The sequence below is a fragment of the Agelaius phoeniceus genome, chromosome 19, assembly GCF_051311805.1.
Source record: "Agelaius phoeniceus isolate bAgePho1 chromosome 19, bAgePho1.hap1, whole genome shotgun sequence".
NCBI lineage: Eukaryota > Metazoa > Chordata > Aves > Passeriformes > Icteridae > Agelaius > Agelaius phoeniceus.
In genome coordinates, this window is record NC_135283.1 from 8,908,550 (window position 1) to 8,923,418 (window position 14,869).

The 14,869-nt window shown below is 41.4% G+C and overlaps 1 protein-coding gene across 3 annotated transcripts in view; it reads left to right on the forward strand.

Annotated features, from left to right (window-relative positions):
• The window catches only part of ANKFN1 (ankyrin repeat and fibronectin type III domain containing 1), a 133,391-nt gene that overhangs the window by 105,819 nt on the left and 12,703 nt on the right, over nt 1-14,869 (forward strand). For all 3 annotated transcript variants that reach the window (XM_077188220.1, XM_077188219.1, XM_054645225.2), the window contains 7 exons: nt 43-175; nt 784-900; nt 4,468-4,683; nt 6,756-6,922; nt 8,333-8,483; nt 10,276-10,444; nt 13,861-14,027. In XM_077188220.1, coding sequence (XP_077044335.1) covers nt 43-175; nt 784-900; nt 4,468-4,683; nt 6,756-6,922; nt 8,333-8,483; nt 10,276-10,444; nt 13,861-14,027 — 1,120 coding nt within the window. The remainder of the gene's footprint in view (nt 1-42; nt 176-783; nt 901-4,467; nt 4,684-6,755; nt 6,923-8,332; nt 8,484-10,275; nt 10,445-13,860; nt 14,028-14,869) is intronic.

Consider the following 14,869-nt stretch of genomic DNA (forward strand, 5'->3'; position numbering starts at 1 on the left):
TAGACATGAAAGGTTTTTGATAGTGTTTCCTTCTCTCTTTAGGGGACTCTACTTATCTGTTATACTTTTTTACAAAGACAATTTGTTAGTAACCAATGAAGATCAAATCCCAATTGTGGAAATCGATGACTCTCACAGTAGTTCAGTTATGCAGGATTTCCTGTGGTTCACAAAGGTAATGGGAGTCTAATTTCATCTACTGCTTCTGCAAATGTGTTGCTAGCAATGCATAGGCCTTAGCTCATCACTCTGAATGTATGAAATTATGGCAGTAAAAAGCTGAATGATGAAATGCTCTATCACTCATGTTAAAGGCAATTTTCACAAACCAGTCATGTGGATTAAATCCTGACTGGGCCACTGACAGTGATACAATTAATTCTTAAGGTATGATCCTAGATGAGTGATTGCTATGTGGGTACTTACAGGTTTTATGGACATTTAGAGCAAGAGCCTAAAGAAATAACCAGGGGTTTTAAATTTGGTATTGTGGTTGTGCCATCACTCAAGTTGTCTCACACTACTTTTTTTATACCACTAAGATCAGTAAATCAGTTTTGCACAGCAGTCCAAAATCAATTGAAACAGGTTCATGTTTACAGAAATACCTCCTGCGTGAGTCAGTATCTGTGCCATGTTTATCCAGTCAGCTGATTCCCGTCTGCAGAAACACAAAATGTGAAATATCTACTGATTTTTCAAGTCCAAATTGCATTTTAGTATCACTTCTGCTTTTGCAAATGCTGAGAACAAGAACTGGTTGAAGTGGATGTGTTTTTGCAGCTGTCGTGCATGTGGGATGACATCAGGTGGCTGAGGCAGAACATGGCAGTGTCTGTGTCCTCATCCACAGCACTCCAGGCCAGGCAGAAGATGCTTTCAGCAGCAGCCCAGCTACAGGTGGGTCCCAAGGCATATTTCTGGCTGTTAGCTCAGTGACTTTCTGCTCTGCAAAGGACAAAGCTGCCAGCTGTCCCTAGAACTGTTCTTTGGAGCAGCAATCTCATCTCCAGAGAAATGAGGCACTGAGTCTCTCCTGCCAGGAAGGAAGGAGTTATAATAGAAGTAAAGAGCAAGAATAACAAAGGAAAGAAACAATAGGAGAAAAGAACAAAAGAAATAGAAAAAGAAACAAACAGGTATGAACCAGTAAATAATGACTAGGCAGAGATGCCTGTGAGTTTGCAGATTGAAAATTCAAAGTTATAATTCTAATATCTGCTGCTTGACAGCCTCTTATAGGCCTATTCATTATTAATTATTAATCTCTTAGTTAAGCATTTAAAGAATGTTCTGTTCCAGCCCCTGCAACAGATACAACCTGAGTGTTACTGAACAGGTCACTTAAATCCTTCTGTGTCTCAGTTCACTGCATGTTATGCAAATAGAAATTACACTTTCTCCAGCAGAACATTTCTACCTTTATTGCAAAGCTTTGAAGTTGGGTTAAGTTGGGTTTCACGACAACATGAAATCTCTAGATGGCAGGCAGACATTTTCATTAAAATAGTTACTTTTGTGGGAAAATACATTTTCAAAAAGCTGTGTGCTTTTTGTTATGGAAAAAGTATTTCCAAGCCTCACTTTCTCCTACCTGTTGTTGAAGCCACCAGAACTTTCCAAAAAATCAGTGGTGCACTGCTGGCATTACTGCAGATGCTCGCTGCTGGACACTGCTGGCATTACTGCAGATGCTCACTGCTGGACAATGCAGGCATTACTGCAGATGCTCACTGCTGGACAATGCAGGCATTACTGCAGATGCTCACTGCTGGACACTGCAGGCATTACTGCAGATGCTCACTGCTGGACACTGCTGGCATTACTGCAGATGCTCACTGCTGGACACTGCTGGCATTACTGCAGATGCTCACTGCTGGACAATGCTGGCATTACTGCAGAAGCTCACTGCTGGACACTGCTGGCATTACTGCAGATGCTCACTGCTGGACACTGCTGGCATTACTGCAGATGCTCACTGCTGGACACTGCTGGCATTACTGCAGATGCTCACTGCTGGACACTGCTGGCCACACGTCCCCCCAGCTGTGTCACAAGGACCTGGTGTGCAGCCCCCCCTCACTGTGGGACCACTGCTGACAATATGCATGGGGGTTTGTTTTACCCCTTTGTGAGCATGCTGGGCAGGAGAGCAGCCTTCCTGGGCAGCCACCTGTCTGGACTGATTTCCCCAGTGTGCCCCAAAACCCAGCCTGCTGCACATTATTGGGGGAACACCTGTGTAAGGCAGCAGCTGCTTGTCAGTCCTTTGAGCTGTCACTAGAGGAAGTTTTAACTGTATCTGCTGAATGTTCCCCCTCTGGGGCTGGCTCAGCTCAGGTGGCACACGTTTGGTTAGTTCAGCTCCATTCCCCCTGTGCAGATCCCCTTGAACAAAAATCTGCCCTGGGAGATACCCAACATCCCCAGGGTATCGTGGTCTTATTGTCTACCAGAGAGGCAAAGTGCAGAGCTTGAAACAGAGAGACACAGCAAATATGCCCATGTGGGGCCCCTGCTGAAGTTGTGCCAAATGTATTGCCCTAAATGTCTGTTCTGTTGGCTTGGTCCCTGAGGAGCACAGGGATTGCCACCCAGCTGCCAACAGTGTGTGGCCTCATGGGATCCACCAGTGGAAGGATCTCAATAAAGTTTATATGGTTGAATACTTTTTATTGAGGCAGTTAATAGACTGACTCTGCAGGAATTTAGGACAGAATGGAAAAGATCAGTGATGACACAGCTGCTCAGGGACTAGATCAGTAGACTGAGACACAACAGGGACTGCAACTTTGCCTGTTGTTACCACCAGACAACTAAAGCAAACAAAGCACAAGTGATGGTGTAACCAGCTAAGCAGACACAAAACTTTTTTAGGGCATGAATCAGTCCCATATTGATATTAGTAGGTCCCCCATTCCCTGTGCTAGAATGTCATTCACAACATAGCAATAATAAAGAACTGTTTGTTTTCATCTGGGCACATTCATGTGCTGCAGTGATTAATATGACAATTAGATGGCTAAGAACTACTGCCAGGATCTGCCCCAGCTGGAGACACGGGGATTAGCACAAAATGTACACTCAAGACACCCAGAGTCAGTCAGAAAAGGAGACAAACCCCGAAAGGTAGAACAGTTAAACAAGGCAGAGGAGATGGGCTATAGAGACCCCAACAGTCTGCCCTGGGAAGAGAGGCACAAAGCTGAAATAGACAACACCTACTGCCCAAACCCAGGCACTGTGCTGACTACTGAGAGTTTAGAAACAATTTAATAATATTCAAGTTGATAAGTAAATACTGCCTGCTAACTGCAGATAATTAATTTCAGTATAATCTATCAGTTTACAATGTCATTAAGTTAATGTACAGCACTTCCCCAAAGATACAATGTGCTTCATTGTGAATACAAGTTTTTTTTTACACTACCCTTCTCCCTATCCAGCTTACTGTAGATCTCTTGAAAAATCACAAAGTAATGAGCATATTTTAAATGTTATGCATTTTTCTTTACAACATCTGGGAATCTCTTCAGTGGCTGGTCACTGGATTGAGTGTGTTTGCACCTATAAGCAGATGCCTTACTGTGTGAGGAAAGGGATTTTAACCAAAATATGTATTTTATGTGGAGTCTTTTAAAATTACTTTTCTTTAATCCTCACATATTTTCCTGGAGAGCTTTGCCTTGGTAGTTTTGTGAGTTTCTGCCTGTTTTGTCTAGCACATTCTTGGTATCTGAAGTAAAAGGATTTGTGTCTCTTCAAATCCTGTGCTTCACAAGCACACTCCACAGTTCAGCTCCAGAATTATTTACATTCAGCACAAACATGAGGGTCTCTTGGTTTTGTTGCTGAAAATAATCTGAATAATTTTAAAATGGAGAACAGAGAATGGAGCTTACAGTTAATGAACATAGCAAAAAATATTTAAAGTGTCTGTTATGAGTGATTAGGGGAAAAAGGAAGAATTTTATATGATCTCTGACATTTGGTCGTGGGAAGGTTCAGATAAGCACCCAGCTCTTAAGCAAGTTCAAATCAAAGGAATCACCAGCAGACCAAAAAGTGCTTTCAAAAATAGCATCCTTCATCTTTACATGACTGGGCAAAACTAGGAAGTTTGGCCCAAATAAGTGAATTTCTTTGCAGTAAATAGGTGAAGTAATTTGCCTTTTACAAAGACTTTGGGTCATAATAGTCTTTCTGAGGTTCTTCATTAAACATTGGAGTAAACACTGCTGGACCAAATGCATCAGAGGATCCACAACTCAATCCATAAACACAACCTAAGGGAAAACATTTCCTTTTGTCACCAAATGGTATGACTGTAAGGCAAGGGTTTGAGAAACACAGTGTCTCATTTTTAGTGAAGTCAGTAGGAGTGATGTCAATGAGCACAAAGTTATGTTTCAAATTATACTCTCCTGACATGTGATAAATAACTTTCATTTTGTATTTGTTTTCTAGAATTTGCTGGGAACTCACAATTTAGGCAGAGTTTTTTACGAGCCAATCAAGGATCGCCATGGCAATATGCTGATAGTTATTGTGAGAGAAGTGGAGAGTCTGTACTCATTTTTTAATGGCAAATGGATGCAGGTATCCAAACTACAAAGCCAGAGGAAATCCCTCTCAACTCCAGAGGAGCCAACAGCATTAGACATCTTGCTTATAACAATCCAGGTAGTGCTTTGCTTCTCTTACTGTGTGTTATTTGCTTTTGTAAGGCCTGTGCCAGAGCCCCAATTTTTGGAAGCGTTTTGTAGAATTTTAGGCCTTAGTCCAGTGCCCAATAAAATTAATGGCAAGGCTCCCATTGAGAGCAAAGACTTATATGACTTCCAGTGGATCTGGGATCAGATCCTTCATATGCAAAATATCCATGAGATTCTAAAGAAATTACTTCTAAGTCCTAGCAGAGAATAGTAGTTTCTATCAATTTTGGGAAACCAGGCTATGGAATTTTGTAGCAAGGGATATAAAAAAGCTTTAAAATTCTCTGAGATGTTCTTAAGCACCTATACAGACACTTAGAATTTCGACACTCTGTAAGATTTTTCCATCCAACCTTGAAAACTAAATCTAGGTTTTAAACTTTACTGTTCTACTTAATAAGCTTGTTCTGTGGGGTTCAGGGTTCCTTGGAGCCTGGTATAGCCACTAAGGAATCCTTTACTGACCATAACCCTCCTTTAATTTCTGCATCACATCCTCCTAGACTTGCAATTAGAGAAATGCCAAGGTAAGGACTGATCTCAGAAGCTGCTTGGCACACTCAGCTCAGTTACCATCCCTGAGTGGGGGTTTAGCCCTTCAAGAATTCTCTCTGAACACACATTAATTAAACAGAGACAGATTAATACAGTTAAGATTAATACATGTTTTCTGTAGGTAACAGCAGCCAATCTCCCTAAAACTGTTGCACAATTACCCAAAATACAAGACAAATCATTCTTAGTCCCTTCTTTAGCACTGTCCATGAGATGATGGCTGCTGTGGTTAATTTTTGAATTAGAGGCAGTTTCTGGGGCACAGACTCTGCTTTTCATACTGGGAAGTGACAGGTAATCAAAATATATGTTACCAGGTTTTAGGAATGTTAAAAAATTTCCAAAAAACAATAAAACTTACCTGATCTATGCGAGATTTAATGTATTACAATGTGTTAAAGGTGCAGAAAATTGTCAATCTGGGCAAAAGTTTTACATTAGGAAAAGCAAACTAAAGTCCTGATCAGATTTCCACAGAGATCCTAGTGGAAAAAATGTTCCCCTAATGGTTTACACATTCCTATCTAATGCCCACCCTTTCTTCTATTACTTGTTTAATCATCGAGTGGGTATTTTGTTCATGAAGTGCTTGTGAAAATGAGGGTCTAATTGCACTGGTCAGAGCCAAGCATAGCACTGGCAGATAATTTGATGGTTCCAAGAGTAAAGGCATAGGGCCAGGTGTCTTAATCCTCACCCACTGCAGAAGCACACATTTCTCAGGATGGATGGCAGCAGACATCATTTTTCAGGTAGTTTTGGAGAACTGCTATACATAGCTCTAAAAATGGCTCATGGCCTCAGCAAATTCTCCATCAATACTAATTTCTTCTAAGCACTATTTGTTGATAAAGATATTTGTTCAGAAAACGCTGCCACTTGTTCAGTTTTGCAAACTACCAACCCCCATGCTGACAGAGATTCTCCTGTTGACAGCAGGTGATACAGAGCAGGTTTTGGAGAGATGTGGGCTGGGATCTCCTTGGGGACAGTCCTGGCTCCTGCAGCCCCTCTCTCCCAGCTCTCCCCCAATGCTGTTCTGCACCCTCTGTGCAGTCACCAACCAAACCCAAACCAGGGAACTGCTCAGCTGAAAAACAACTGCTCCTTTTCCCAAGTTGTTTTCCAGAGGAATCAGTTCCCTGACCTGGCTCACCACTGAAATGATCAGACAGGAGGCAGAGGTGGGGGTTATTTAAGCCAGTTTAAACACCACGGTTGCAGAAGATTGAAACCTCAGGTTGTCAGAGCCAATTCCTGCATGACACAGAGACCTTAGAGATCCTGTGTATGGCTTTAAGTGAGAAGTTGTCCAAGTGCACCCGAGCTACCAGAGATTATTCATATGCTTAAGCATGTGCTTAAATGCTTTTTGAATTGGGAACGACGGCTGTAAAAACATTTGTTGCTTTTTGCTCCCAAACTCTTTTGCTTATGTGGAAAAAAAAGAGGAGATTTTTATGTAGGACTTTTCCCTTAAACCAGGACATACTTTCCTATCACAAACGAAGTCAGCAGCGCCTCCCTCCTGGCTTGTACCTGGGTTACCTGAAACTCTGCAGCTCTGTGGATCAGATCAAAGTGCTCGTGCTGCAGAAGCTGCCCAATGTCCTGTGTCACGTCAAAATCCGAGACAACAGCAACGTCTCCAAGTAAGTGAATATAGAGATTTACTTACACACAGAGAGAGAGAACAGTTGTTTTAAGTTTGAAACAATTGATCAAGTGTTAATGCCAAGGCAATTCTGCCATTGCAAAATTGTAGGTGGCAGCATGGTTTGGCTCTGGTGTGTGGCAGAAGGCTTTGGCTCCAGCCTGTGCCAACCCAGAGAGCCCTGCTGAGCTGAACAGGTGCACCTGAGTTTCCCCAGCACTCTGAGAACCTGTCCAGAGCACATGGATAGGGGCCCATTGGTTGCTAAGGATGGTATTCCATGGTTATTCCAGTCCTGCACAGGGGTAATGACCAGGTCATAGCCTACAGCCCTGACTCAGCCTTCAGTGGATTCAGTGCCACCCTTTCCGTGGATTTTCACTGACTGTGGAGTGTTGGTGTGGGGAATTTTTCTGTTTATCCTGTTGTGTGATATCTGTTTTTTTCACTCTAAACCACAGCAAACACACAGCAATTGAAAACCATATTTATAAATGCAACCAGCCAGCAAACTTCTGTGCTTTGGAAAAGCCATTCTCCCCTTGTCCACTGCTTCCCTTGTCCATTGGCAAGGGCCCTGTTTGTACTGCCTGGTCCTTGCCCAGTGGAAAACACATTTTATTGACCTTTTTCTGGAGCTTTTTAATCTTGTGTCATTTCAGCAACCAGCTGAGAATTTAGCATGAGGAAAAAGGAACTGGATATTTACATAGACAATGAGGATATCCAGAATGTAGTAGTGAATACTAACAACAATGTTGGAAGGAAAAGAAAGGCTAAGGCTTCAGAGTTTATAGCAATCCCTGACTCTTGAAGTTTCAGATCAGATCTTTATTTAGGAATAGATTATACCACAACTATTACTTGTCTTGTAGTGGGGTTTCCTGTACATTCTTTTTTTTTTTTTTTAATATTTGATGCTGGCTGCTATTCAAGACTGAATACTAGGCAGGGTGAATTAGGGATTGGATCCAGAACTATGATTCCCATGTTTATCAGGTCTCAAATAGAGACACATGGAGGAAAGCAGGAAGTTCTGTGGTTGCAGTCAGTAGAAGATAGTCCTTCACAGAGATCAAACTTCCTGCTAATTGTAGCAATTTCAAATGCATGTATTTTAAAATATTGTGGTAGATAGGGAATGCAGAATGGGAAAGAGAAAACGTGGAGTGAGAAGCCTTACTGAAATATTTCAAAGGCAGTTGGACTTCCAGAGGAATGTTCAGCCTGATGTACATGTGCTAGAAAAATAAAACTTTTCAAAGTTCAATCAAGATTGCACAAGTTTAGAATGTTTTGGTATATGAGGATTAAACTATCAACAGATCCCAAATGCACATACACTGAATTCCTGCTTGTGCATTGAACTGTTGTTATATTTCTAATTTTAACTTGACTCAACATACAGAGATGAGTGGGAATGGATCCAAACACTTTCTGGCTCAGAATCTGTGGAAAGTATGGATCATACTTCAGACTGCCCTACTCAATTGTTCTTGTATGAGCTCCAGACAGCAGTGAAAGCTCTCCTCAAACAGATCAATCTACCTCTGCATCAGGTATTTGCCTTTGTGGGATTTATCACCTTTTTAAAACCCCATTCTTAAGAACACAACAAAAAGCTACAAAACTCTCACTGAAAAGTAGGGATTCAATGTCAGGGTTGCAAGAAAAGCAAAGCAGAGAAGTTTTGTATTCCATTGTTCTGAGGGGGAACATCTTCAGTAAAACAGTTCTTGTCCTGGACATGCGAACAGGCAAGGATTAAGAGGCAAATTTCAACTGCCTGCTATTTTTTTCATCTTTTAGCTTATTTGTGCAACTTCAGGCAGGTCCAAATAGGCACTTTTGCATGAAAGTTGTAGATTTGAGCACCTTTATAAAGCTGACAAAGAAAAAGAGGCGTTTTTGTGGGCAAGCACAGCAAGTGACAGTTTTCTGGGAGGCTTGAGTGAGGCTGTAGGAAAGGCCCAGTAAAGACACAGCATTTTGCTGTTCTTTTGCACACAGATGAATGTACCCCTTCTAAAACACAAAGTCCCAGACCTCCAGATTTCTGTGGGTGAGGAGAGGTGTCTGGCTTCTGGCTTTACATTTAGGTACAAGAAATGCATATGTGAATAAATAAAGTCGGGGAGAATAATCTATGATGTGAAAGATCCATGAAAAAATAAGCTAAGAAGTTTGTTTCTTGTTTACATGAATTCCATTTTATTTTGGTCTGCAAAGGTAAAGAGGTCTTAAAGCAGAAGTAAATCATCTTTATATTCACTTCAGGGTCTGTTTGTCCAGCTAGAAAGATGTGGTCTTAAAATAAATTAACCTGGGTTCTACATTTCTTGATTTTGAAAGGTTTAGGCTTTGCTTTTAAAAAGGAATCCATCAGTGCTTCACCTTCTGGCTAGGGAAGAGCCAAGTAAGACTCAAGTAAATCCAAAATTAAGACAGATGGTGTGCTGCCTTGTGGTCAGTCACTCTAATTCAATAGGGCTCTGTACAGGTCTCTATATTACTGCATTTGCTTGGAGGTTATACCTTTTGTGCAACTTTTTTTTCTTCTTTTAGAGTTAGGGACTAAAATATTGAAATCACTGTGCAATATGTTTCTGAGGCTGCAGCTCAGCCAAGCATCTGAGCTCATCCATTGTGCCTGAGAGATGGATATCAACATGACCTTGCAGTTCAACACAGATGCAAATGGTCTGATGGCTCAGCACCAAACTTTTATGTTAATGAATTTCATTTTTAATTCCACGGATTTATTTATGTATTTTTATTATTTTTGTGGTAACTAGGAGCAGGGACAGTGGCACTGGGGCACAGCCAGGGCAGAAGGCAGTGCTGCACACAGCAGCCCTGAGCAGCCCCAGGCCACTTCTGCCTGGGCCATTTTCTCTTGCTGCAGCACTTGTTAAACCTTTTCAGTGCTGTGTTGAGGGAGAGCTGCATATTTCTCTTAACCAACCCTAAATTGAATCTTAAAGGTTTTTAATTGAATCCATTTTCATGTTTTCACATAATTATGCAATCATAATCTTGAAAAGCACATGGCATGTGATCATTTTCTGCCTAATAAGAAACATAAATGTTGTTTTCAGGGGGGTTGTGCCTGTGTGTGTTGTTTTAATGTGGAACATTGCAGCTTTAAATCTTTATTTTATGTAGTGACATGAACCCACATTTAGCCACCACCACCCCCCCCCCCGCCCCAAATATTTATGTTTTATAAAAATTCCGAGCTTGATGTTGTGCAAATTTTCTTTAATGTTTTATATCATTTGGGGTGTTGTTTATATAAGTGCCATGTTGTAATTCTCTCCTATTCCTTCCCCCGCGCGTGTCCCCGTACAGGCTAAGCACTTCCGTCTGTACACACAGGAGGTGTTGGAACTGGGTCACAATGTCTCCTTTCTTCTCCTGCTCCCCGCCTCAGACGACGTCTGCACTGCCCCAGGACAGAATAATCCTTACACCCCACACTCAGGATTTCTTAACCTCCCTCTTCAGATGTTTGAACTTGGTATAGTAGCTTGCTTCACCTAGAAATATTAACCCAGTCTCCTTATAATAAAATCACAAAGTTGTATCTGTTTTCCCCCTTGTCCCAGTGGAGAGTCAATAAATCACATGATGGCTTTGGCAACAACACTCCCCAGAACGGTGTACAAGTTACAGAGGGAGCAGGGCAGTTAAAGCATGCACTGTAGCCATCGTTATTGAAATGCAAAGCAGACAGCAAGGCCCACAGTTATCCACTATGTGTCTATAAGCTGCTTTGCAAGATGATGTTCTTTAAAACTCAGAACCAAGAGATATTACACATGACACAGCAAGGCTGGAGTGTGACAGGAGATGCAAAAAACATCTCTCTAAGTTGTCACAAGGATAATTGCTGGTTCTGTAATGGGGATCTATGCAGATCCTGATTACAGATGGTCCTACTCAAGGTCCGACTCCTTCACAACTTTGTGAAAGGTCTGAATAGATTTTCCCACATGAGGGGCATCTTTTTCCTTTTGATACCTGGAAAAATGCAGGAGACTGTCCTATTGCTGTGGTGCAGCAAAAGCCTGTTGTGAAAAATGCCAAAGCACTGGACTTGAATCTCTTTCTTTGGAGAGCACATCTTATGCTGTAGCAGATTCAGCTCTCTTCTTCCACTGCATTGCTGACTGGGCAAGAATTCCCCAAAACAGAGTTTTCCAGCTGTTTCACAGAAGACATAAGATGCTTTAGCTTCAAGGTCCTCTATTTCTCATTTCTTCTTCTTTGGTCCACAGAGAAAAGGTTCCACATAAAACCAGCTCATAAAGACTTCATAGTTCTTTTTAGAAAGAATATTAAAATGTGGGGGCTGCTGAGCCTTACATATCAGTCTGCTCTGTTTCCTTCTGGCCTGTAAAACTGGGGATCTTTCTTTCCTCTGCCTTCAAGAAGAGAGAAAGATATGAGCCAAAACTGATAGAGTCAGTGCACCAGGAGCCACTGCAGGAAAGGCTTTAGTGGCAGCTGTGTCCCAGTGATGTCCCTCTCAGATGTTTATGTGACACCATTTGCTTCCTATCTCCTGTGTATCAGTGCCAAGTGCTGCTCAAATCATTTATGTAGGAGGTTAGATATTAATGGAGCGTCTTGCCTTGCCTGTGTTTCTGCAGTCACTACTCATCCATGACCTACCATCACCCAGCAACACAAATTTCATTTGGATCAGGCATTTGCAACAGCACTGGATTTATGGCACATCAGCCACAGCACACTGTGTTGCTGTGACAGCTCTGGGGGTTTCTGCTGGGTGGATAGATGCCAGCTGAGCTGCCACACAATTATGAGTGGAACAGCCACACAATACATGGTGTAGTCTGCCAAGGAAAAGTTACCCCTTCAAAGGACAGCTAATGTAAGAGTTAGCTCAGTGCTTTGGGTCACATGGCCATGGCTGCAGTGCCCTAAAGCCAGACTTTTATCTTCTGATGTGCCACCCTGAAGCCTGTTGGCCTCTGAGTATGGAGCACATCATTTCTCCTGGTGAGAGGGGCCTGCTGCCTTGCTATGCAAATTAATGCACTGAGCATATTAATCTCTGATGCAATTAATCTCCTCACTAGAGGTTGTGCAGGCTATTTGATTCTCATTAGGAGGAACACAGGCCAGGGGCAGGAGTGCCTCTCATTTCAGGGACACAGCCTGCATGGGTCTGACAAATCAACAGAGCCTGCATGGGATGGTGTGGTGCCACCAAACATGCAACAGACCCATCTTCCAAAAGGCATTCCTGGTGCAACCCTCTCTGTTCTGCAATGTTGCTGCAGTGGGAAAACAGTTCATGGTGGAGAAAACAGTACAGAAAGCTGAATTTTACTTTTGAGTATTTTTTTAAGTAAGCAATCCTCAGGCCAAAGGCAGATGACATTTCAATATGACTTATTATATATGTATCCCTGATCTTCTATAAAGTGACTGTGATTCACATCTCAAATATTAGAAGCTTCCATTCCCCATTAGCTGGTGGCTACCAACTATATAATTGCATAACCACAAAAGACTACGTTGAAGTAACATTTGTTAAAGTAACATTAAAGGGTCTGACTTAAAACCACAAAGGCTCGAAACTTCAGCACTGGAGCCGAAACCGCAGCTGTAATTCACTCAAGAGTCCACCACATATGGCATATGTACTGGAAGACCACACACTATTCACACTGGATCCCTGCAATATCTAGGCATTGCTGAAACCAGAAGGTAGAATTCATTCTTTCACTCTTTTTTGTGAGATGTCTGTGTTAAGATTAGGCCTTTATTGTTAATGCTAAAAATGTTTCTGTGATTGGATCTCTCAGTTGAACAAACTCTTCTCAATCTCAATTATTCTAATCATGTTGTTTGTAAGGGATAAGTAGACATGGGACACTGTTTTCATTTATTTTTTAAAATATTTGTTATGAGAAGAACATACGCATTTTACACCTGGAACACCCTGAAAAATGCCCTGTCCCAGTCCAGGGGAGCAGCAGCAGTAAATCCGACTGGCACTCGCTGCTCTAACAGGATCATGCTGTATGTTTGCATTTACTGCAGCACCAATGAATGGGGAAGTATTTCTGAAAACTTGCTCTCCCTCAGCAAGTTTGAGTATGTCTGCACTGCCATTTGGAGAGGTAACAGCTCCGTTTTGCCTGAGCAGTGGCAGGTCCTGGAATAATGTATCTTTAATACACCGGATAAATTGACATTTGCAAAGATCCATGGCACTGTAGCTATCCTGTCTCTGTTACCTCTGGTAAAGAGGATAGCGCTGCTCCAAAGTCAAATTACACAAAGCAAGAGGTCATGTCTGAACTTTCTGTGTTACCCTTCCACAGGAGAGTTCAGAAGATGATGTGTGGTAACACCTAAAAGAGTTTTAATTATTTCTCCCAAATTGTGATAACAGTGCAATGCCTTTCCTGCTGAGTCATTTACATTGAAGTTTCTGATTTAAGTCAGCACAGCCCAAGAGAAAGCTATCAGCCTTCAAATTTTTTTAATTGTTTCATTCTGAAACACTCAATTTAAGAAAAAAATTAAATATGAGTTTCATCTTCCAGCCATGTCACTACTTTCTTGATAAAAGAAATGATGAACTATAAAAGCCTCAGAAATAGCCTTTCTGATTAAAGCTATCAAGGGCAAGATAGCCTCTGGAGCTGCATACTAAGGACGTGATTATCCCTTCACTTAGATGTAATTAGAAATGGCTCTTTTGAAATCAGTGAAGCTACTGAGTAAATCCAGTGTAAATGAGAGGACAACTGAAGCCTGTATTATTCATTTCTAGCTTAAAGAAACCCATCCAGAGTTAGTTACTATATTTAATAAAATTTGTGTTCTGAAAGCTAAGGATTTAATATTTCATAACCAGAATGTAACAATTTTCCTTTGCACTTGGTCTTTTCACAGCTCATTTTTGCTGTTACAAGGAAAAATTTATAAGCCTGTATTGCCGCCTTTCTGCTGTCATAGAGCTGGACTCTCTGAAAACCCAGCAGTCCCTGAGGGAAGCAATTTCAGACAGTGAAGTCGCTGCAGCCAAACAAAGACACCAGCAAGTTATAGACTACATACAGGTAATAGTCTGTTTCTGACTATTCCAAGGAGATTTTAAGGTGGCTTTCTTAAAAATTGCATGGGGCTGTAATTTGAAATCTAAATGGAGAATTATTCACAGACATCATAAAAAGAGCAGTTGTATCAAAAGTGCAATTCTGTTTTTATGAAATTCAAACCCAGAACATGCTTTCCTTAGTTGTTGCTTTTATAGAAGGATTTTTATGGGTAAAATCAAATGACAGTTATACTAGACTGTTATAAAGAAATGTGTCAGTCTGCTTGTAAAACTCCCTCCCATCTAACGTGAGGTAAGCTAGCACCATGTCTGGGCATTCATTTGTGTAAGAGTTTTTCTTTGTCTGTATGAACTGGGGACATTTTTCACCACAATAATTTGGCAATTAAAAAATTAAAATGAAAATTCAGACTAGGTTGTGGAGACAATCTCCACCAACAATATCACACTCAGGAACACAGCTCTGCATTTCAGATATCAAGCTGGCCCCAAAAGCAGCTGTGAGCCTGGCCAGCACCATGCAGTGGCACTCCTTCAGTCCTCCAGTGCAGGAGGATCACCAGTGTTACCATACTTGTCCAATTTGCTTATTCTCTGTCCCTCATCCTGATTTTCCTCTACTTTCCCAAATCAAGACTTTACCTACTCAGCTCAGGGCTCTTTGAACTACACTCCATTGTGCAGCACAGCAAAGCCTGTCCTTTTGCAAATTATTTTGATAATTGGTTATTTATAGATAAAGCTCATTTCTTTTGCAGAGTATATCTATAGGCATGGTTGACCTGTCTCTCTACAAGAGAGATGCAAATAACTTTTCAATTCATAATATTTAAGCTATCTTTT